Source organism: Egretta garzetta, unplaced genomic scaffold, assembly GCF_000687185.1.
Source record: "Egretta garzetta isolate BGI_Z169 unplaced genomic scaffold, ASM68718v1 scaffold638, whole genome shotgun sequence".
NCBI classification, from domain to species: Eukaryota; Metazoa; Chordata; class Aves; order Pelecaniformes; family Ardeidae; genus Egretta; species Egretta garzetta.
In genome coordinates, this window is record NW_009260676.1 from 1,404,051 (window position 1) to 1,429,179 (window position 25,129).

The 25,129-nt window shown below is 40.7% G+C and overlaps 1 protein-coding gene across 2 annotated transcripts in view; it reads left to right on the forward strand.

The window, feature by feature from the left end:
- Positions 1-13: 13 nt before the first annotated feature.
- GOLIM4 (golgi integral membrane protein 4) overlaps positions 14-25,129 on the forward strand; it is a 33,194-nt gene continuing 8,078 nt past the window's right edge. The window contains exons 1-9 of one of the 2 annotated variants that reach the window (XM_009645778.2): positions 14-272; positions 15,176-15,250; positions 16,475-16,524; positions 17,254-17,307; positions 17,822-17,972; positions 19,319-19,401; positions 19,994-20,077; positions 23,685-23,852; positions 24,675-25,007. In XM_009645778.2, coding sequence (XP_009644073.1) covers positions 86-272; positions 15,176-15,250; positions 16,475-16,524; positions 17,254-17,307; positions 17,822-17,972; positions 19,319-19,401; positions 19,994-20,077; positions 23,685-23,852; positions 24,675-25,007 — 1,185 coding nt within the window. In that variant the 5' untranslated portion in view covers positions 14-85. The remainder of the gene's footprint in view (positions 273-15,175; positions 15,251-16,474; positions 16,525-17,253; positions 17,308-17,821; positions 17,973-19,318; positions 19,402-19,993; positions 20,078-23,684; positions 23,853-24,674; positions 25,008-25,129) is intronic. The other variant, XM_035901179.1, reaches the window with a different exon arrangement.

Here is a 25,129-nt window from a genome sequence, read left to right on the forward strand (position 1 = left end):
GTGCGCCCCCCCCCCCCCCCCGCCGCCTCCAGCTGCCCGCTGCTAAGCCGTGAGGGGCGGGGGCCCTCGCGACCCCGCCGGGGACATGGGCAACGGGATGTGCTCCCGAAAACAGAAGCGGATTTTCCAGACCCTCCTGCTCTTGACCGTGGTGTTCGGCTTCCTCTACGGGGCGATGCTCTACTACGAGCTGCAGGGCCAGCTGAGGAAGGCTGAGGCCACGGCGCTCAAGTACCAGCAGCATCAAGAGTCCCTCTCAGCTCAGTTACAAGGTACCTACCTCGGCAGGAGCCTCTGCCGCCCCTTCCTAAGGCTTGCAGAATACCCTCCTCCTCCTCCTCCTCCTCTGGGGAAGTCTGGGCTCCAGCTGTCCAACCTCTCGCAAAGTTTCGCTCGTTCCGCGCTTCTTGCCCTTCTCTCCCTCCAGCCTGTGGGGTTTTGGTCTCTAACCATGGCTCGGATCCTAGCCCCCCTGAAGTCAGCGTGAGTTTTTGTCACGGGCTCCTAGGGAGCTTGAATTCCCCCTCGCTCCCACACATTTTATAGAGTGACTCCTATTCCCAAAGGATTGCACATCACTTTGCAATTCCTCCTGTAAGCGGAAAAGGCAGGCGTACTGCCTGCCGCCCATCTAACAGTGCAGATCCCATCCAGTTCTGGGACTTTTGCCTGCTTCTGTGTTGTCTTAACAGTATTAATTTTCTGCTGCTGAGAGACCATTCAGCTGCAAAAATGCAAGACTGCAGTTCCTGGGCAGCATAAACCTGAAATAACTCCAAGAGGGAGAGGAGTATTCTTACAAAGCATTTTTTAAAAGGATAATTTGAAAGCAAAGTTCAAATAAGTTATTTGGATAAGGCTATTATATTACTTTTGGAATAACTTTGGATTTCTTGGCTTAAAGCTCCCGCATAAATAGCGATCCTTTGTATCTTGGTTTAAGGATGCACCAGATGTGGGCGTCCAGTACTTGAAGATGAAAAGATGCTGATGTCTGACATCTGTATGTCCAGAAATCAGATGCAAAGTCATAGCTATGTACGTGAAGCATCAGTGCTCTAGGAAGTGTGAGACCTCAGCGCCTGTAATTATCAAGTGCCAGGTTGTCAGGTTGGCATATACAAAGTCCACGGCCAACTTTCAAAACTCTTAAAAGAGTTTTATTTCTCAAAACTGGATAAAACAAGAGTGGTCTGCTCTAGCAGCTGTAACAGTACCTAACTTCAGGATGATCTTCAACCATACTTTTCACTGCAGAAGCGTACATAAGAGCATGCTTGGAACCATACAGTTTTTATGCAGAGAGGGCAGAATGGGGCTTGTGCTGTTAGATTCTTACGGTGATTTGTTACTTGAATATGTTTAGCTACAATCTGAGACCATCGTTTACTTAGTAATCAATTTCAGACCATTTCCAGGTAATGCCATGGGAAAAAATTGACAGAAACTTTGATTTTAGTCACAAAAAAGGTGTAAATGTTTGGCTGGGAGATGGGTATGTGGCAGATGGCTAAAGGGCTACTTTTGCTAGTCTGTATATTTGCCAACAGTATTTGAAGAGGAGACAGGAACATCTTGTTCTCAAGCTAAAATTCAACAAGTTAGCTTTTTCTGTTGCTCTGGCTATACCAAAGAGGAGCATGCAACGAACTTCATCCTAACACAGAGAGGAGATTCTCTTGATCAGGTATATTGGGTCTGGGCTGTTAGTTTAAACTTTCCCTGTCTGAAACATTATTCTGAGTAGCCATCATCTATCCAAGCAAGACCATGGAAGCAGCAGGCAACTAGTAGTTGCAATGCTGTATTTTATATAAGTATTCTCTTGCTTGTTTTAGTGTATCAAGGAGAAATGTAAAATAATGGACCAGAATGGGAAAACATTAGTACATTTGATTATCCATGCAATAAATTCACATGGTTCTGGGACCCACAGCAATGTATCAAGCCTATTAAGCAGGAGATCTTATCTATGCCTAGTATGGTAGCAGTAAAACTTGTTTTTTAAAAAAAAAAAAAAAAAAAAACCTAGCAATTAAGTCACAGAATACAAGGAAAATCATCATGTAACAATAAAATTGTTTTTTTAAAATGTTCCTGCATTACGGCAGTAACTACTATACCTAAAAGAGGGCGAGGCTGAGATCCCAGAGACGTACTAAATGCAGAAGCAAGCATTAGATGCCTAACCTCCCACTAAGGCAAATGGAAGCTACATGCCTAAGGACTTTGGAGGACTTGGGCCTGGTGAGCTAGAAGTAAACTTTACTTCCCTGTCTTTCCCTGTACACTTAATGAGTCCTTCTGGGATGGCCTGCCCTGTATAATCACTGGGATTTCTGCAGTAGCAGTTTCTGAGTGAGGAGAACATCGAGAATTCAGAACCTGTGCCTACACCCAAGTCACCTGGAGATACACAAGCACTGTGCTAACTGGTGCTAGACAACACCAAAACCCTTTCTGAACCTTTCCTGTTTGACTCTGTGATATGGAACAACAGGAAGGAATTTTCTTTCAACAGAGCCTTTGAAGCAACATGAAATGCTGACAGAAAAGTCCTGTGTTTGCAGGTGCAGTATTTGACTGCACTTTGAACCTTTGGTTTTAAATGGCCTGGATTTTAAGTCAACAATGTTTCTGTTGCCAAACAAAAAATAACCTCTAAGAATTTCTAGGCTACATTTCTCTTCTGTCCTGAACAACACAAGAGAGTATTCGTTGAGTTTATTCTTTATGAGAACAATAAAATGTATCACAACTAAAGCAGCGCAACTTACTTTTCTAGGCAGCATAATCGGTTTTTCTGTAGATACTGGTCTAGGGATAACTTTGGGGTCTGAAGTACAATGGGAGTGCTCTGCAATCTTTTGAAAAGGAACCAGTTAAAGGGCAAGGTCACTGACATAGTATTGCCGGGAGGAAAACAGGGTGCTGTAGCAACAGTGGTTGATTTCTTAGTGTTTAGAGCTCTCTTCTGGGTGGTTAAATAGGACTCTGAAGCTCATTACAAGCTAAGGATTGAGCTGAACCTTGGACTTCTACTTCCTGAACAAACATTTCATCAGTAGGCTTTTATTGTTTTAAATTAAATAAAAAAAAAAAAAAAGAGGCAACTTCTTAAAGTTGTCCTTTCGAGGATCCGGAGGCTGCACTGTGCCAGGCTGGCTGTGTTCCAGGAAGGCCGACTGGATTGAAACGCTTGGATGACAGTGAAATACCGCCTGTTCTCTGAATTTTGGTTGGGTTTTGTTGTGACTACTGGTGCCTATAAAGACAGTTGCTGTCCTGATTGTACACCGAGGAACACTGTTAGGGCTTCTGGGTGAAACTGGAGTCAGCTTGTGAAATCCTTAAGGATCATAGGCAACTTCTATGTATAGGGTCACAGTTTTGGACCTGAATGCCTTTGGTCTGCCCAAAGTCTTAAGAAGGGTCCTCGGACGTAGCTCAGAGCATAGCTTCCCTTCACTTCCTACTGTCCCCTTTACTATTTTTCTACGTCTGCACAGTTTTTTAGGTTTTTCATCTATATAGGTAACATGAACCTTTTTGGTACTTGCCAGTTCTTCATGCCTGAATGAGCAGTGCTTTCTGGTTTTGTTTGAAAAGCCATTTGTCTTAGATTTTTATCTTTTTCATTACCTTGTTTTGCTCGAACACAGCACGTGAACCAGGCTACATGTTCTGTACACGTGGGAAAATAGCACTACAAAGGCAGAATGTACAGATCACTGAAAAATGGCGCAGGAACAAGTCTCGAAATCATTTAGCCCACGTACCTGATCCGAAGAGGGCTGCATACAACTGTTACTGTAGGGCGTTCTGCTTTTTCTGGTGTTCACAGCTTCAGGTTCTCAGCTGAGAAGAATTTGTGCCTCTTGAAATAAGACCAGGGTGTGACTGGAAGGATGGCAGACTTGGGGAACACGATAAGAATCACTGGTTTGGAGAGGCTGGGATCTTAAGCTCCCCCCCTTTAGACAGCTCACGTTGTAGAAGATTTTGTATTTGAAAGCTACACTTCTCACAAAAAAGAATGTCAAACTTTGGCATTTTTATCTCTTTAATAAAGTTCTGATGGGTATGGAGAAAGTAGGGCTGCTTATGTAACCCACAAAGGGAATACCGGAGGCAAAATTTAGAGATGACACAAAATTTCTTGGCTGCTAAGAAAACCTGAAGTCATTTTTATCTATAAGGTCTTTCACAGAGGAGCCGATCTACCCAGTAAGCTGATTATTTTTAAATCTCATTCTCTGAGTATTATATGTTTGAAACATGAAGATAATCTTGTTTTTATCATTTTAAGCAACAGTAAATAAAACTTGACACACTTTGCCTCCTGCAAAGATGTGTCAAACTAAGTCTTAAACTATTGGCCATGTAGGAATGGACTTCAGTTGCTAGAACAGAAACGCATTGACAGCTGTAGATGAACCTGATCGTATCTTTGACTGCTTCAAGATCGAATGTATTTGCAAATGTCTTTTTAGCCCTTACAGCTTCTGTCTTCTCATCCTCTGGGTGTTAAGTAGCCCCTTCTGTACTGTTTTAATCTGTTTAATCTGTTTTAATCCCTAATCCTGATAACAGCCTACGTTCAGTGCCTTTTACTACTTCCATTTTCCTGCTCTTTCTCTTAGATCCTTAACATATCTGATGGCTTCAGGCAATCTGTGCAGTCTGAGACCATCCTCTAATCTTGGGAGCCAACCCAGCAGTGACTCCGAATTTGAGAGTTCAGAGTTTGCCCTACTGTAGGCAAGGTGTGGATTTCCTCAAAGCTATCTGATCCAGTACTAGAAAGTTGCAGCTGAAAAGCAAATGCAGAATTCCTCTGTGCCTGTTGTCCCATTTGTCCTAAACCGAGTCCCCTCCTTGGAGGTGACTTACTAGAAGTTGATCAGATCTATAGCAGCTCTATGTATAGAGACTTGTGTAATGCATCACAGTACTAGATCATAGTTCTGTGTAACTTTAGTGGTTAATATTTATTATGTCTGTCTGCATGATAACTACGTAGATGCCAAAGCTGTTCTTAGTGAAGGACATAGAGATGTGGATGTACTTCACTATCTCACCCCTCTTTTATAGTACTCTATTTAAACTTGTACCTTAAGTTGGCAGAACTAGGAAGACCTAACACTACTTTTGGTGGCTTATTTTTCACACGGATCATAAAACCACGCTGCTGTGTGGTTTGCTTGTCCTCCATAACAACAGCAGCCTGAATTCCTGTAATTCCTATTAGTTTCAAATTGCACATAATGCTACAGCACTTATTTTGATTGTGTTTTGTTGCTATCTGAGATCTGAAAGATCTGCGGTAGCACTGTAATAGTAGAGGTTAGTTCTCTGAGCACTGTTGGCACGCGGGTGTACTTCAACACCACGTACAGTACTGCCTGAAATGGCAAATACAGCATCCCTAATTCTGGGGATACCTGGCTTCCTGAAATGGTAAGCTTTGGTTTGTGACCTCATCTAAGAATCTGTCTTTTTTACTTCCACTCGTGTTTTCCACTGGATATTTAATGTTCTAAATACTTAAAAGCACATCAACATTTGAAATTATTTGTGCAAGATTTTAGTATGGAAAGTCTGTATGCTGCAAATGTATATTCATATATGCATACGTCTGTTTTGCAGCTCAACCTGAAGCTCTCAGGTTATCTGAAATAATCCAGATTTCTTCATAATCCGAGTACAGAAAAGGTTGCTAGAGCTTTGTTCGGTTTGGTTACTCAGGGAGCTGGTTTGTTGCTTCTAGGTCCATAGTGAGTAAGAGTCCCAGCAGCTGAATTCTCTGACTGGAAAGATAAATTGAGCAAATGCCCATATTTTTTATTTTTTTTTTTCATTCCTGTAATCCATGCCTGCATGCCCTTAAATCACCTTCCTTGTGGACATAATACTTCCAGGATAAATTTCTACCAATGCTGCAATGTTACATCTGCACCCAAGTTGGAATCTGGGCTGAAGATCACAGAGCACGTAGTCTGAAGGAATGCTGAGCAGCATGAGGTAATAGGGTGGTTTTGTTCCCTGGCTTTTGTTGTTTCTCCCCACCCTCCCTGTTTAATATTGGCCCTGATAGCCAACAGACTGATGCAAGATAGAGCCAATATCCTAAAACTGTGTGTTACTGATAATGATTTAAGCCTTTTAAAGCTTGTGCGTGATTGATCTATCTGGGTTTATGAACACTTCAGAGCTGGGAGAGAAGGAGGGATGCAAGATGGGTGGATGCTTTGGCAAATTTGCATTCTGGCTTCTGCAACAGTCACCTTCTGTCACATATTGCTAGCAGGCAAAGCTTCGGAGGCAGCTTCTGCATCACCGAAAACATCATCAGCTTTGTTGGAGGGAGAGCAGTAGAGAAGCAGAGGTTGAAACAGCCACGATCACAATCTGACGATTGTAGGTGCAAACTGAAATCCTGTAGTCAGCAGTGTAGTTTAAGTGGTATCTCGTGCTGCACGCAACATGGGAAGAGTTTTAGGGTGGTTGAGACTTTGCGATTGTACTGACAAAACTTTGATATCAGAGAGTTAGGTACGCCTGGAGTGGTTCAGTTAAGATTGTTGCCTAAACAACAGCGTGGAATTACTTCCTTACTTCCTACATGAGCAAAACTGATTGAATTATCAAGTTTTAAATATGATGTTCCAAACACATGGTCTCATTGGGCTGGTTGTTTTTGCTGGGCAGGATACAGGCTTGTCAGCCTGTGTATCTGGGTGGAACAACTTTGAGTAAGGTTTCCACCCAGTGAGCTTTGAGTATGCATTGTAGCATCTGTTATATGGCGGTGAGGATATTGCCAGCAATTTGTGGCTAATATAGTTCACTTTGCTCATTTTGGAATAGGATCCTTCCATGCAAAAACTAATTAAATCTGTCCTGCTAAAAGTCAGGTGCTGTTTTGAGGTTTGATGGGAATGAAAGCTAAATAAATCAGATTACTGAAAAAATGAACTATACAGAACAACTAATTAAGGCAGAAACTTTTGTTGGGTGATTTTTCTTGGGATTTTTAGGATTCGAGGGCATGAATTTCTAGTCGTGTTGGAGCCTGAGGTAAGCACTTAACGAATTCAGCCTGTTTGGATGCTGTTCCTTGTTTAGAGAAGGGTCTTCTGAGCTGGATGCAATTCTGCTCTTTTTCTAGTGATCTAGCATAAAGCAAACTTCCCAGTATTTTCTGCTATGTATCTTGAATTAGGAAATAAAAGCAACTGCAATTACTCCACCTCTTCCTCTACATTTTTTCCCCTAAGGTATCTGAAATTAGCCTAGTATCTTATTTTTCCGAGGTGACTCAGATCCCTGAATTTGGCAGTCATTTGCAGGGCTTAATTACAGAGATGTTGAGAGAAGTATGGCCTGCTTGTGCTCCTGGAGGGCATGGTAAGCAGTCTATTCCTATCCATGCAACCACACTGAACAATGCCATTTTCAGTGTTTCGCTTAATCTGCCATACTCGGATGCATATTTTGGGGTTTGACAGTGATCTTCTGTTACAAAAAATAAAAATAAAATTATGAACCACTAACTCAAACTATTGATTTCTCTATGCTGTTTTTCAAAACATACAACTGGAGCTGACTCCAAGTCGCCTGTGTTAGAGGCCTCAAGAACTAATTTAAGGAAGCGGTTTAGCAGTTTTGTAAGGTGATAACTGTAGCTATTACATCAGGTTTGGCCATATTCCATTATAAAAATGCAAATGTATGTTTCAGTTAGGAGAGACCCTTAAAACATCATGTGTATGTGTATATATCAATGATGTTGTTTTTCTTCAATGTGGATTTTGTGCTAGTTTCCAAATGTGTATATATATATATATTTATATAGACCCTAACACTATGTAGATAGAATCACTAGACTTCTGCATAAAATTGAAAAAAAGACTAAAACAATTTTTGAGAGAAAGAACAGGCCCTCGTTTCGTGGAGCTGAGAGTTGAGCAGACCCAGACATTCAGAGATGATGTGAGAAGGAAACTGTTGTCTCTGCAGCTCTTCTGAACGTTTGTGTGTTTTCTTCAAAATGGTCTGGTGTGTAAAGACAAAAATGGCAGAATAATGGAGAGAAGGAAACCGTAAAACGAAAAGGGAATGGAATTTTTTTAGGAGTAAATCGGCTAACGTTAAGAATGCAAGTCTAAAATCACTAAACAGGTTTTGTTTAAACTATTTGCATTTATCATAATTTAAAAAAAATCTTTAGCATGGCTAGGTGTATAGAAAACTGCATGTGCAAGGTGAGATGCTAATCTGACCCCGCATCTCATAACTGTGGGTGGCACCAAAGATTGGAAGAAATCTTGCGGAGTGCGCAGGAAATCTTTTCTGGGATAGAAAACGTGTCCTCTTTCTTAATAAAAGTCATGTCTGAAGCCTAACTGTTAGGAATTAAATACCTAATTGCCTTTAATACCCCTTCCCAAACTTTTATTTTTAGCAGCAGCTATTACAGTTTACTGTTTCAACGTGATAAATACCTCCCTTTATCCCAACCTATCATTATGTTTTACTTGCAATTTGTTTTTAAATCTGTTGTTTCCTAGAGATGTTACTGACTTCTAAGAAAGGGAGTACATGAGGTAGGGCGGAGTAAAAGGATTCTATTAAATGTAGATGTTTACTCCAGTTTAGAAATTAATTTTCATGTCATGCTTATAATTGAATAGAAGCCACAACTGTTTCTCAGAAATATAGGCATGTGTTTCTGGGGTGAACTGCATTAGTGTGCCAAATTCCCCAGCATCCCCCCATTTCCAGAACTGCAGTCAAAGCAAAACTTTAAAGATCTGCAACACTTCTTCACGTTGTGCTTCAGATTTCTTCTTTTCTTTTTGAGGATGCAAAGCTGTAGGTTCAATAAGCATGTGAATTTTCTTACACGCTTTACCTGAACTCTCCACACCTTCCAGAGCTTTTTGAAGTTCTCTCATGATTAGTTCTGATACCTTGTGTAATTGGTTACCAAGCTCTGCAGTGTTAGTGCTGAAAACCCCTTGACAGAAGGCAAGCTTCGTAGAGAGCATCAATGATAATTCTTGACCTGGGCAAGACATAAGGGACTGAGGTGGAGTTTGTAGAGCCAAAAGCAAGGGTCTCACAACTTTAGTTAAGGAGTCAGCTGTGAGCTTCAGTGAATTCCCAGCACTCAGTGGCACATCAACTAGCTGCATACAGGTAATTCCCAAACTATTTTTGTTTTTTTTAGCTACATTCCAACTAACCCAGAAAAGATTCCAGTGTGCCAAGATTGAAAAGGTTATTTAAAAATGCACAGTCAGTTCTCTGTTATCTTTGGGTAGATCTTATCTGGCTTATGGCTAAACTTTGACCTAAGTGCAGGCACTTGATGAGTCTCCATCTACAGCTCTGTGTGGAGCTGTTTTAGTAGCAGTGGTGTATCTCATGCACGTAGAGCCACGCTGCCCTGGGAGCACGATGCGGTGGGATGTTGCTCTGGTGTACAGCAAGCTGCCGGCACTCGAGCTAGTCAGACCCAAATCTCCATAATTTGCTCAAGCCCCATTCTCTAATTCTAGTTTCTTACTGGAAACTAAGTCAGAGGAACAGGTTTATTTGAATTGATAGGTTATTTTTGGTGCAAGATCTTTGAGAGCAGTAGATGCTTTCTCCTCGTGCAATTGAAATCAGTGGTAGGTCTATGACAAACATGACAAAACCCCTGAATATGAAGATCTGGATATTAAATACAAACTTCTGTCTTAAAATTATTAATACTCTGAGCAACATAAATGACTAGAGAATTGAGTCAAAGCAGTGATTATTTTTAAGCACAGCTGCCAATGCGTGGTTTAGTTTGCCAGGAGAAATTCTGCTCTTTTGCAGTGACTGGCTGTAATTTGACAAAGTTATTACTCGATTGTTCATCAAGTGAATAAATTGAAAAATGTAGGAGTTTAATTTACAGTAAATGCAATCGTGATACTGCATGCAGTGCTAGTTGTGGTTTTCAGTCAACAAAATGAGAGCGGGCCATCCCTGTCTGTATGCAAAATTGTTCCATAATTAAATAAGCTTCAATATTTTGTTCAATATATTGTAAATATATAGTTTCTGTAACATTATTTTCTTGTGCTATACTGAAAACACAGTTTTCCTAGTCTTTACTGTGGGAATACTTCCATTGTTTCTTAGATGTTTGCAGGGTCACTGGAATATCCATTTATATCCATCCTCAATGGAGAATCTTTGAAATAGGCAGAGCGTACCCTGTGACCAGCATGGGTTGTACCATGGTGGGGAATTCTGATTCTCATCCAGGAGCTACTCACAGTTCGATAATCTGTTTCTGATAAGATTATCAGTAGTGAAATAGTGGATCTCCTTGTTTGAAGCCAGATTCACTGACTTAATCATACACAGAACTGGAAGCTTGGCGAGCAGGTCTTGCTATATTAATAACATGTTCTCCCAGCATGAAACGTTAGCATCAGATGGGTCAAGATACCTCTTACGAGATAAAATTTTTTATTATTATCATTGGACTAGAAAACCTATTTACATCCCTTACGGAAGGGTTTCTTCCTTGGCTCATGGAAATCCTTTGCTCTCTGCAGAAAAGCAGCTTGCATGGGTTCACATTTTAAATGGTTCTATCTCCAGTGACAAGAATTGGAAATTAACTGTATTTTTATAACAAGTCTATGTTCTCATAGTGTTACTAGAAAAGTGCCAGTGTGGCTTACCACACACTGCTGGATCAGTTCAACTCTGCCACAGTCTGAGAGAAAATAACACTGAATGTTGCCAAGACTACTGAAATCTGCTGGTTTTAAAAGAAAGGTATTACTGGAAGTGCAGAGAGAGATTGCAGAATTGCATAAGAAGCAATAACAATTAAATTAATGAGAATTTTTGTATCATGTGTATTTAAATCCCAGTGTAATCTTAATTTTCCAGTATGTAAGATAGTGGGAGCTGAGCTATTTTAGGGTCTTGCATCATGCTTCTGACAGACCAAAATACCAAAGTAACATAGTTGCAAAGTTGCTGATAACGTAAAATAGGAAACGCTGTCTTATAAATATACAATAATGGCTTATTTTACTTAATAATAGTTCTACCGCTTAGAGTGCAAAGCAAAGAGAAGTAACCGTGACTGTTAAATGAGGTTGCTTTCATCTGATTGCTTGACTCCTGTGTTGCAATTAACGTTCAGCAATGGTCAAGGTGGTGTAATCTTCTGAGAGCCTGCACAGACAGCATCACACCCCCCCGCTTCTCCTCCACTTTCCTTTCTGCATGAGAAAAATCTTAAATCAAGGGCTTCATTTAATTGGGATCAATTCAAGAACTGTTAAATATTTCCTTGTTGAAGGTGAAAGGTGGTTTGACTGGCTGTGATGTTACTGGTTCTGCTTCTGGGCTTTGCTCTTTGAGGCTGGATCACCTCTCTGTGGATTCACGTTGTTCGTTGTTTGTTCATGTAGGTTACATTATATAGGTAACATAAAGAATTCAGCTGATACCTGCAGCTATTCCAGCTTTGGAATAGTGCACATTAACAGTTAGATGACAGTGTTTTCCCCCCTTTTGGTACCATTCTATTAAATATAACATAGAAACAAAGTTCAATTATTTGTGGGAAGATCAGTACAAAATTAAGAACTTACCCTATGAAAAAAAATTGTTTGTGAAGTGCCATGTCGGTGCATCACACCAGTAGAAATTTGCCAGGTTCCTTATATAGTTTCCACGCCCCCGACTGGGAAACCTGTAATAGAAAACATGTTTTTCAATGTATTTATTTCTTTGAGATTCTTGCTCAGACATCTTATATCCAGGCTGGGAGCGAAGAAGGAGAAATTCCCCGCTGTAGTAACAAGAGCCTTGTAGTTTGGACTCTTGCCTAGGAAGTTCCTGACTGGTGGGAATAAATTAAGTTCATGGGAGATAAACTCCTATATGTACTTACAAAATCCGACCTGCAGCCTACTCCCCAAAATAGCAAGTGAGAAAATATGGAAGCTATGCTTTCTTAATAATTATTTTCTTAATAAAAATCTTCATTATGTTGCACATTATGGGCTTTTATCAGAGAAAAACATTGCTGAACCAACCAGTAAATGAACTAGAAGGGGAGAGGTGTAGGAGGAAGTTTTTCTTAGCCCTTTTTGGCTACCTGAAGGGCTATTTTAAGACATTGCCAGCTTTGTTCCGGTATTTCAAAGGATAGCAGACGGAAGGTGGTGGTGAGGATGCGCTGCCCGGGAGGGGGGTAGAGACGTAGCTTGAAAGGGAAGACAGGAAAGCCAAAGCTCAGCCGAGATGCAATTAGCTGTGAAAGGTATAGAGTGCCGTGGTCCCTAAAACCCAAACGATTTCATTCTCTTTCTCCTTTCTTCCTGCCCTTATTATGGGTTTGTTGTGGAGGGTTTTCCCCCCCACCGCCCCCTTGTTAAAACACCAGGAGGAGCTGAGGAAGGTATGCTTGCAGACAAAGAAGTGAAATGGAAAATGTTACCTCTGAATCCGTTTGTGGGTTAGTCCGTTTGCCAAAAAGCCTATTTCCACCCCTGATTGCATGGGAGAGGAAACCCATTATGGATTTTCATTTCTCTCCTGAGTTGCTATGCTACAGCCACTGTTCCTTTTGCAATGTCATTTGGCATTCACAGTCTTTGGTGCCTAGATAAAACCATCACTGTAGTGCTGCCATTTTTTTTTTTCCCCTTTACTGGAAGCCTACTTGCTGGTGACTTTGTGAATATTCATTGCATGCTTGTTTTGTTGCAGAGGATGTTGATACGTTAGTTCATCTTGACTGATGCCCTTGACTTTAGAAGATAAATAGCAAAGTAGAGATAGGTGACAAGGATTGATTAGCAATCCAGCTTCTCAGCCAAAACATAAACACTTGTAGATAAGCCAGTAGCTAAAGAACCTGCAGAATGCACCTTGGTGGAATTAAGAACACATTCTAAGGTGCAAGAAGAGTTTTCTGTGGCTGCCAAGATACAAATCGTTATTTAATGCTTCCCATTGAAGGCTTATGTTCACCAACGGTTTACTTCTCAGAAAATGAGTTTTCTAGTTTTGAAGGAAAAAAATCACACATTCCATTAATACAAATTAATAACTCTTTAAAAAAAAAGAGTGCAAATTGTAATTTGGACAGCGAAGAGTACTTGTGTTAAACTGAGCTTCAGCAAACTTTCCTTTGCTGCAAACTTGGTAGGCCATTTCAGATAATGATCCTTCAGTCTAGTGAGTGGTGAGGAAAGGGTAAATAGGGACTGTTGTGCCCCATCACATCCGAAACTAGATGTTCAAAACACAAGCCAGAATGAAATGCTGCTTTACTGGCTGTTAAGTGGTGGGACTCTCTGCCAGAGGATATTGGATGTCCTAAATACCCATAGATACAATGACAATTAGGCAAATTCATAAATGTAAAATCCATTTTGCAATGGTGCACACAAAGGACCTGCGGGCGCCTCGGACAGTCTTTGGGAGTCATAAATTGCTGGGAGACAGCGCCAGAGAAATACTGTAAACTCCCTGTGTGTGTTCTGTGTTAGGCATCTGCTCATCAGGTCCTGCGAGATGGCATGGGTGGTCTGTTGGACCACTGATATAACCAAGAGTAGTTGTCTGTCCTGGCTTTGGCTGGGATAGAGTTAATTTTCTTCCCAGTAGCTGGCACAGCGCTGTGGTTTGGATTTAGGGTGAGAAGAACGTTGCTAACACCCTGATGGTTCAGTTGGTGCTGAGCAGGGCTTACACCAGGCAAGGACTTTGCAGCTTCCTCTGCTCTGCCAGGGGCACAGGGGGCTGGGAGGGGGCACGGCCAGGACAGCTGACCCCAACTGGCCCAAGGGCTATTCCAGACCATATGGTGTCATGCCCAGTATATAAACTGGGGGGAGTTGGCGGGGGGGCAGCGATTGCTGCTTGGGGACAGGCTGGGCATTGGTCAGCGGGTGGTGAGCAATTGCATTGCGCATCACTTGCTTTGTATATTCTATTAGTAGTAGTAGTATTATTACTACTACGTTTTCCTCTGCTGTCCTATTAAACTGTCTTTATCTCAACCCACGGGTTTTACTTCCCCCCCCGCCTTGATTCTCTCCCTGGGGCAGCAGGGGGGAGAGGGTGAGTGAGGGGCTGGGTGGAGCTTAGTTGCTGTCTGGGGTTAAACCACAACATTGCTATACCCTAAAATTCTAGAAATATAATGTCTCTACTTTCTGTGAAATGGGAGACGGTTTCCTGACGAGCAGGCTCTGATAGCCTAGCCTTGCAGTGAAGCATCCAGTTTAGCTTTATTCTTTAGCTATCCTAGCCCTTCAGATGATTCCTTTCGTTCTTCCTGCCTTATCTCGTTAACTAGGGGGTGAAAAAAAAAAAAAAAACTAAGAAAAACCTCAAATCCTCCTCAGATTATGTAGATATTCCATGCAAGTACAGGGTGCTTTAGCATGTATATACCCTGCTGTTGGCACATGCTTACTAAGAAATTGAGGACACGATACCTAATATATCACTGTGCAGTCTGTGGGTCAGCAGCATTGTGGTGTGAAGGATCTGGGCTTTACAAAAAAGAAGGTCACAGAAAACAGAGTTGTCTCAAGTTTTTGGAAGAATTTAGGAATGGATCTCAGTTCTCCGTGTTTTAGGCTAAGCAAGCATGTCTAGCGTCCTACTGCACCTTTGTAAGCAGTCCTGCTTTTGTGCATCTCTCTTCCCTCCTTGTGACAATTTGTTTGCTGCAAGGATTTAGTCTGGCAGTAAGGTTATCCTGTCTTATTTCCTTGCCCCTTTACAAACAAGGCAGGAGAGAATGAAAGCATGGGAAAATGTACCTGCAGACCTGAAAAGAGGAGTTGGTAGCTTTCATATAGATCCCCCCCCAGCTGACTGTCTCCATAAACAAATCACACAGTTACCGCATTCTCTGTTTATGCAACGGAAATAACCCAGAATTCAGGATCAATAAAGCATGCAAAAAAAGAAAAAAAAGTTACTGCCCCAAATGATACAAACAGTCCTTTATCCTCTGACCTCATTCCGCTTGTATTTTCCTGGTACGTTCTGTGCCAACGCTCTCTGGGCATGCTGGGGGTGGGTGGTGGGTTTTGTATATATTGCTTTTAAAATGAATTGTGTACAAAATTTCTCTTTTCAGTTGTATATGAGCACAGGTCAAGATTAGAAAAGTCATTACAAAAGGAAAGGCTTGAACATAAGAAAGCAAAAGAAGGTAAAAACGTGCTTTTCACTTTGACATTTTAAGATAACTTGATTATTTTAGGAAGTAACTTCAGATGTATTTTCTTCAAGTTTAAAGGAGTTGCCAATGTATAACACATTAGCAGGTCCACCTTGGCAGGTCTGTGGTGGTGTTTCTAGTACATCTTTTTAATTAATTTTATTTTAATCTAATCTTTTTAAAAAGTAATCATCCTTTTAGTACTGTTTACAGATCACTGCAAGGTGGCATAGTATACACAGAGAATATGCGTATATTGAGGTACAGAAACCTGACAGATATATGGAGTATGGGCATATATAAATCCTGCTCCTGAAAATTTAAAACTTGTACCAAAAACGTGGGATCTCTTCCTGCGTTCCATCAATGTAAAATTATGCTCTGAATCAGTATTTTTACACATGCTTAAGGGCAACACATGCTTACATACCTTTTCCTGATTAAAGCTGAGTTCTAGGTGTGTGAGAAGGAAATGTTGGCATGCATTGTATTTCTTACCCATCTACCCTCTATGAAACTTCAGCAGAATGCAGTCCTCTGAGTTTTCACCGAGTCTTTTGTTGTTCTAAATTCACTACAATATTCAGAGTAAAGCCTATATGCTTCCTAAAACTGAGGACTCAGCTGCTGAATTAAAACAACTACTTTAGCAAAGATTAAGAACATCTAAGAAATTAATCTCACTGTGCAGTTCTCGATAGCTTTCTGGTGCCATCTAGTGTAGAGCTGTCCCATTGCTATGCAAAGGTGAGTTGGCATTTTCAAATCCTGAAAAGGATCAAGAAACAAAAGGGGAATTTTTTTTTTTTATTTAAACTTAGTCTAGACTTTCACACTTCTTAAAGTAGATGGGGTTTTTATCCTAATAATGGAATACATGATTTATGAATGTCCTTTTCCTTTTGAATGATGCTACTGGGCTTCTACTGCAAGAGTTCATGTAACAGATTTAATTACTCATCCGAAGTCTTAAGCCCATACCCCCTATATCTCAAACTAAGATATGAAACTTTTTAATGAAAATATTTCATCAAAATTTGAGCATTTTGTTAAATTCTCCATAGTTTTTTCTTTTGAAGATCTTTTGGAAGCTTGTTACTGCATAAGTATTCAGCTTTTCAGAAAATTTATGTATGCAACTGTTATGTTATTTAAGTACAGATTTTAATCTTCCTGGGTTTTTTTTTCATCAGTGTTTTCCTTTTTATGTTGTAGATTTTCTTGTTTATAAACTAGAAGCACAGGAAACACTAAATAAAGGAAGGGTAAGTCATCATTCCTAGTACAAGTTTTTAATAGCTGATGCTATTTGAGTTGCAAGAAGAAGGAAATGCTTTGTAATTATAACTGTTCAAAGAGGTCTCACAAAACACTAATTGAAAGAGCACTCACTTATTCCATTTCTGCTCTGCATGCCTAAGTGCTCTGCAATTCCTAATTATTTGAGCTGTAATAGGAGATCCTAGTATCTTTCCAGAAAATTAATTTAGAAAATACCCTCCTATTTATATTATGGTAGTTCAAACATAATGTTACCATTTTTAAGGGGAAGGGGGAATAATAAGGCATTAGAAATCTTTTTGTAGCTTAGTCCACAGGGAAGAGGACACTGACAACTTTCTAACAGGTGATCTTTGAACTGGAAAGTATACAAACATTAAAAAAACCTTTGTTTTATATACCAAGTGCCAGAAAGAAAGCTGCATCTGGCAAAGGACCCAGAGACTGGTAGAGAACTCTTTATAAAGCGAGTAAATTAGGATTTTATGGCTACTTCATGTTGAAACTGGGGAGAATTTGTGAGCTAACCTAAGTTAAAATACAGTAAGTTAAAAATGCATTACATGCTTGCTATCTTCCAAAGCAAGTGGAGAGATTAATTTGTTTCCTGGGGAGTTACATCCCTTGGCTTGTGACTCCTAACAAACTGCATGTGCAGAGGTTGGAGGGATGACAGTGTTGTTCTGTTTAACACTAGTGGTTTTGTTTTACAGCAAGACTCAAATAGCCGATACAGTGCGCTGAGTGTACAACACCAGATGTTGAAGGTAGGTAGCTGAGATACCCGGTTCCACAGGACCCTGGCATTCTGCTCTGTCAGGTAGATACGGCCTCACTGGCTTCTGGTAACTCACTCCAGAATGTCAGTACATCGATGCTGCCTTCCTCTTACAACAGTACCGTTAAAAGATTACTGCAGTTTTTCCTAGTCAGGCTTTCCAGTGGGTAATTTAATCTTATCAAATGCAATTACTTGTATAGAACGCTGACTTATCAGACTTTACATAGTTTGGCATGTAAGGAATTCCTTAGACACGTTCAGCAGCTCCCAGTGGGACAGTGCAACTGCAGGGTGAGGTGATGTAGCCCTAGAACAGGAGACTACTCATCACAGAGGTCATTTTGTGTTTGAGAGGAGCTGCAATATGCATGCTTTGAATAATAAACTTCCTGTTATGAATGCATCCTATTCATCTGGACTCATTTAACAAATTGCCAAAGACAATATTAGCCAGATATGCAGATACAGAACTGTTCCAGTGTCCAATTTGGTGTTTGCAGAGTCAACATGAAGAACTAAAGAAACAGCACGCTGACCTTGAGGAAGATCACCGAAAACAAGGAGAAGAGTTTAGCAGAACGTTCAGTGATCACAAGGAGCGATACTTACAACTGCAGCAGGAAAAAGAGCAGGAGATCTCTAAGCTGAAGGGTATATGCAACCTGTATCTGGCTGCCCATATTAAAATGTGTATTTGTCATTGTTTTGTGTGATGCGAGACAAGAAAGGCATTGTCTCTGTTTTCACTAACAGGTCATTCATACAACTTATGCCTCCTAGTAATTTACTTTTTATTGATTATTTTCTGTGGCCCCTTTCTGAAATCTCTTCATATGTGTGCTTCCTGTTTCTATCTAGATTAGAGAAATAATAAGAAACACAGCACTTACCAGCCACTGACACCTGACAGGCTTTTTTTATGCAGTCTTTCATTTTTAGTTCTAAGATTTGTACAAACCTGGAAAAATCAATTTGCCTCTTTACTCATTTTTGTAAATGAAAGGTAATCTAAGAATGTTTGCCACTTCTATCAGAGATTTAATTGTGCCTCTTTATGAAGTGACTTTATATACATTTTAGACCTCATTTTCTCTATAGGTATCAGCTTCTCTGTAACATGTTACACCTGTATACTTGGATGATGAAGTATTCAGTTTTTACCGTTGGCACCCAGTTTCCTATTAACGAGATTCTTTGCAGTTTGCAGACCTCTTCAATCCTAATTACACAATTACATAGAACAAAAGGATGGGGCTCTCCCCATCGAGGGCCTTCAGCCGCTTTCTGCCATGTGTCATTAACACATGAGTTAGTTTTGGAGCTGTCTGCAGTTTTGTCTGCACAGTATTTTGCAGGCAGAGGCTGTGTTTATTAGTTCTGCCTTGGCACCACACCAATGAAGTCATACAGCTAGCTCTTGGACTGAGCTGGATTGCAGCCTAGCAGCTTGGAGTGTGGGAAGAGCTTGCCTGTGTCTGCTTGCAATATTCCACATCTACATAATGTAAGAAGTGGGAAGAGAAGCCCCTCTCCCTGGTCCCAGAACATAAAGCTTTTTAAGTATGCTGGCCATCTGGGCACCTCTTCCAAAAGAATAGCTAAATCCTACGACGTAACATTCACACTCACCAGATGTGATGCGGGGGAAGAGAGGAGGGTGGCTTCCTCTCTGCATTTTAAAGATTTGGATTACCATAATGAATTTTGCCGTCTGCAGTCCACAGCATGAACAGTGATGCATAATTCCAGTTGCAGACTGGATGCACTAATATAAAATATAACCAAATTTTACACTTTTCTGCTTGAAAAATCTAAGGCTTTTATAAGGCTGGGGAGAGTTGTAACATAAAGAAGCCATACAATTACTCTCATCCATTTTTACTATAGCAATTGTATAGGATTTTCTGTAGTTTGTGTTATAATCTTAATTTTGGTGCTTAATCTAGTATTATAAATCAGACTGGGTTTAAATTCTGTATATAATTTCTTTTAAACAGAATCCCTGTACAACTTACGGGAGGAGAACAGACAGTTGAGAAAAGCTCACCAAGACATTCACACCCAGCTACAAGATGTCAAGGTAGGCTTTGCTTTGAGAACTTTCAAGACCATTAGGAAAAAGAAAAATTTTCCCAAGTTTTAACAAGCCAGAAATGGACTATGCTGAAGACTTGTAGTTTCTGTTACGTGGCGAAAAGGAAAGGAATATGGCTGAACTGCATCTCTTTTGCCACCTGCACTTTAGGTACATCCTCAATTGAAAAAAAAAAAACAACCCAAAAGAATTGGAAGAGAAGTATTTGGTGTAGAAACTGGATTTGGAAATTTGACCTTGCAAGTTAAGAATTGTGTTTTGGCAAACTTAAGTTTGCTGAAATAGAGCTGGAAAACATTTATTTTTTTTTAAACGTTCATCAACATCTACTCCAACTTTTAACTTTATTTTAGTTACCCAAATTCTGGCCTCCAAAATTTTCTTTCCTGGCATGCTTGCTTTCTCTGCGTGTTTAATATACATTCCATGTTAAATAAATAAATGCTGCCATTCCAACTCAGGATTTTCTTTTTGAAATAAATTGAACTATCTTCCTAGGTCAAGATCCCCCAGGCTACCTAATTTCCCTTTAGAATGAACTCTATGTGAAACATGTAATGTTCTTCTTTTTGTGTAGCAACAACATAAGAACTTACTCTCCCAACACAACCAGCTTGTAGTGACATTGGAAGACCACAAGAGTGCACTAGCTGCTGCACAGGTCAGAAAGGAAAGCAGCTTCTGCTAGCTCTAACCTTCCTAAAACTTGTTTCTCTTGGTTCAGCTGACCGTAATGTTATGCATGTAGCCTTTCGCATGGGGAGTTTGCAGTTAGCACCATGCTGCAGGGAAATGCATGAGTTAAAGGGTTGCTCTAAGAAGAAGCTGCAACAAATCATAGGGCTGTTCGAAAATAAAAAGCTGCATTACAGGCCCAAGAGTGCATGTGTTACTGATAAGAAGAGTATCTCTGCTTCCATGAGAGCTGTTGAATACCTTTCTTTCTCTGTCTTCTCTGAACTTCTATTAGTTTAACATCCCACACTGACATTCACATGTATCATTATAAAGATCTGGATGCTGGTATACTGTAAAGTCTCTTTTTGTGTATGGCTGGAAGGTTTATAATAGACTCATAGAATCATAGAATGTTTTGGGTTGGAAGGGACCCCTAGAGGTCACCCAGCCCAACCCCCCTGCAGGAGCAGGGACACCACTAACCAGATCAGGTTGCTCACAGCCCCGTCCAACCTGGCCTGGAATGTTCCCAGGGATGGGGCCTCCACCTCTCTGGGCAACCTGTTCCAGTGTTTTACCACCCTCATTGTAAAGAACTTCTTCCTTATATCCAGTCTAAACCTACCCTGGTTTAGTTTAAAACCATTACCCCTTGTCCTGACACAGCTGGCCCAGCTAAAAAGAATTTCCCTATCTTTCCTATAGGCCCCCTTTAGGTACTGAAAGGCCGCAATCAGGTCTCCCCGCAGCCTTCTCTTCTCCAGGCTGAACAAGCCCAACTCCCTCAGCCTGTCCTCACAGGAGAGGTGCTCCAGCCCTCAGATCATTTTTGTAGCCCTCCTCTGGCCCTGCTCCAACACTTCCATGTCCTTCTGGTGCTGAGGGCTCCAGAGCTGGACGCAGGGCTCCAGGTGAGGTCTCACTAGAGCAGAGGGGCAGAATTACCTCTCTCGACCTGCTGGCCACGCTTCTCCTGATGCAGGGCAGAGTACGGTTGGCCTTCTGGGCTGCCAGCACACATTGCCAGCTCATGTCCATCTTTTCATCCAACAGCACCTCCAAGTCCCTCTCGGCAGGGCTGCTCTCGATCCTTTCTTCCCCCAAGGCTGCATACATCAGTGCAACAGAGGTAGAGCACATATGGAGGAATGTAAACTCCAGGTAGAACTCAAATTAGTTAAAAAGAAGCAGCAGCATTACCTTTCTTAAATGTCATTTTCAAGTGAACTATCCGTGAAGCACAAACTTTGCTAGACTATTGCACATTCAGTCAGCTGTGCCAGTACAAGCTGTGTAGGCCACAGGGAATCTGAAAGTAGGAGTAATGTTGGAGCAGAGGAAGACTGTTGGTGAAAGATCAGAGGGAAAGGCAATGAGGCAGTGTGAAGTTATTTTTATTCCTGACTAATTTTCTTCACTTAAGTATTTGCACGGTCCACAAAATCATTAGCAGCATTAAAAGCATTAGATCTTTTTTTTTTTTCCCCCCAGTGCTGCTTGTTGTGCATGTCAATATGTGTAGATATTAAAAAAAACAGGGAAAGACCAGGAAAGTCCCTCATAGACTAAGTATATGAAGAACCTTAATTTCCAGTACTAAAATATGCTGGCAGCTAATTTTAAGCTTTTCTCCCACTGGCCACGTTAGCTGCTTGATATGTACTTGCTAACATCTGAAATTCCATGAGGGCAGATGCAGGGCCTGATTTAAGGTTCACCAAATCCAAAGGGAAGCTCCATATACTTCTCCTGGCTCTGATTCCGTTCTTTAACTAGAAAACCTGCATCACACAAAGCCTATCTGCAATCAGAATGTGGCATTTATCAGATGAAGAACCTTTCCCTTCAACAGAAGGGTCTTGCACATTCTTTCAGAACAGAAGGTATTTAGCACAGTTGCGTAGTTTCTCCTGCAAAACAGCTACAGAAAGTTCACAAGGGATTTTTGCTTAGAAACACAGCTCGATAAATGACCCTTCTATTTCTAAGTGTATTCTAGACATTAAATATCAGTAGTCAATACTGCACTAATGAATTTGTGACCTGAATCTTTAAGGCATTGTAATCTTTGTACTTTTCCATAGCTCAAACAGCCAGGCAGATTCATTATATATTTTTATAAACCCTGTCTTTCCATCAGTATTAATACCTTTTAGGCTACGGCCTTGAATCACAATTTTCAGCTTAGTGAGTCGTGCAGCGGAACGGAGCACTTGAATTCTGATCTGGACGTGCACTGTTTAAATATCCTTGTATATTAGTCTCACTGCAGTGAGTGGTGGGGGGGTGGAATCAGAGACCTGCATATTAGTCTTATGTTAAGTAAATACTATTTTTTCCTCTACAATTTCTTATTGGACTCTCCAGCCGTTAATCAGGAAGCAGAAGTATCCCTCTGGAATGACAAGAGTAATTACTGTGCATTCTGCTTTGCTTTTAGGCCCGTCTCTTTTAACGGATGCCATAGTCTTTTGAAGATGCTTCGAGGTGCGTCTGGCTTCGGAGCTGTTAAGCATTGCATCATGTCAATCTGTAGCACTGTGGATATTGTTTCATATGAGTATTATGCATTGTACATCAATGCATCACAGCTGTCTGCTGTACTATTGATTGCTATGATACCACATAACACATAAAATGACTTACACAGTCACCAAGCATAAACTGTAGCCAGTTTTTAACCTGAATTTTAAAAAGAATTATGAAATGCACCTCTGACTTCAAAATGGGTAGTAAACACACCCACTGCCTCCACTGGAGCAACAGAGAAGCCCTCTCGTGGGGCACCACCTTTTGTATATGCAGCTGGTCAGCCTTTATAAACCCTGTCCATCTCAAAAATTTTACTTGATGAGATAGGCTTTCCTGTACATCTGCTGTATAGACAGGGACTGGTGTACCAACCAGTCTGGATTCTCATACTGGACTTCAAAGATTTTTGAATGTATCCTGATGTTGTACAAAGTTCAACAGCAAATCAAATTACAACATTTTACTGTTGCATTTCAGGAAAACTTTAGAAATTTATATTTTCTCTTTTTTTTTTCCCCCTCTCTTTTTTCTTTCTCTTCACCAAAGGTGTACTATGACTTTCTTTTCCTCAGTTCTGTATGTTGGCTGTTGTCTCGTGTAACACCTGTCTAAATGTTGAGGTTTTGGCATTTTCATGATGTGTGTGTGTACTTCAAAGTTACTGTTTCTGAAAGAACTGCACTTCTTTCTACCAGTAAAGGAGAAGTTGTGGTGCTCTTGATTTCCCTCGCTTTAGTCTGCCAAGAAAACCGCATCATCCCCTTCTGACAATTCTCCTGCTTGGCATGAATAAAACAAATCTTTGTCCTACAGAGATTTTTCTAATATACTTTGTATGCATGTGCACTTTGGCTGAAAATATTGTGATTAATCAATGCTATCTGGTGCGTGGAAACAACCAATTTTAAAAGCTCCCATCCCTTCTCCTCCCTGGTATTTGCTCTGATGTGAATATTGAGTCTTTCTACCATATGCCTGGCCAGCAAGTTCACTCCGAGGTGACTACGTTTTATTAAGAAATTGATTTGGACACACTATAATTAATGTGTTGACTTCAGTCCCAGGTGGAGGAATACAAACAGTTGAAGGACACACTCAACAAAATGCCAAGCTTCCGACAGCCTGAGAAGCTAGAACAACCAAACGAGCAACCGGAGGTGCGAGCACTGTCTCCCCACAGTGACCTCCCAACACACCACAAAGCTGCGACTGAAGAGCATAAGGAGGTATAAAGCACTGACTGGCTACAGATGCTATAGGAAATGGTTCTTATTCAGCAGAATGCTAGCTTATGTGCTTAAGTTCCAATAGAAGCGGGTGTTTAATTGTACATGTTTGACAGTTCTTGACCAAAGTAGTAACTAACAGTTTAATCTTACTGAGTAGTAGAAAAATATATTCATGATGACCTCATGTGGCTGTAAAACTGGTTTATGTAAGCTGTTTTAAGAAGTTGCTAAAAGTCTTAATTTTTTTTAATAAGTTGTCTCTAAAATGTTAGATGTCGCTTGTTACAGAAAAGCTTTAACAAGTTCTGAAGAAATTGTCTTTTCACGTGTTTTATAAAGTTTCAGGAGCACACTTAAAGGCGGTTTATCTGAAATCGGCACGCTATCTGGTGGTCAAAAAGCAAAAAAAGGCAAAGTTGTAGGTAAAGTCCAGAAGTTACAATATTAGTTGTGGGTTTTGTTTTTTTTTTTTTACAAGAGTTCTTGTAAAAGAAGAACCTATAGGAAGTAAAAATACAAAGCTTCCTTTGTAGAGGCAGAATTGTAATAATTTTTTGCTCTACTTCAGATAAAACGAGGCTTAACCTACTTCTTCACGATGCAGTTGTACACTACCTTGCATAGCTGTGCAGAGCCAAGAATCAGGTATCGATACCATTTAGCAGGAGGGGTAGCTTGTTCCAAAGCAGGCATTTGGCTCTCCTGACAGCTTCACTGCTGCAAGCTGGCATAAAGGCATCCATATCTGGTCCTTGGCTCTCTTGAAAACATGAAATGCATAATATCTTGTGCACACATAATCTTGTGTATGTTTTTCAGAATGAGAAGCCAGAAGAGAGAGAAGAAATAAATACCCAAGAAAAAGACGACAGAGCTGAGCCTTTTCATCTGCAAAGAAGGGCTAATGAAGGCCAGCATGCCAAAGAACTAAATATTCAGGAGCAACAAGAAGCTGGAGAGGATGATGAGCAACGTGTTGATCAAGTTGAAGAGGAACGCAAAAAAGAACTTGAAGAGGAAGAAATGGAGCAGGCAGGTCAGCCTGAGCACTTAGAAGAGGAACAGGATCAAGTACCGGAAGAGCATGAGTGGAAAAAAGAGGAACAGAAAGAAGAAGAAACCAACATGTTGGGTGATCATCTTCATTCAGAGGTATGGCGCTCTTTTCTTTTCTACTAATTGATTAGATTTGATGTTTAAAGGGAGGCATCTATTATCATTCCTGGCCCTGTACTGCACTTGCTAATTTCTAGGTAAAATCAGCGTCATATTTA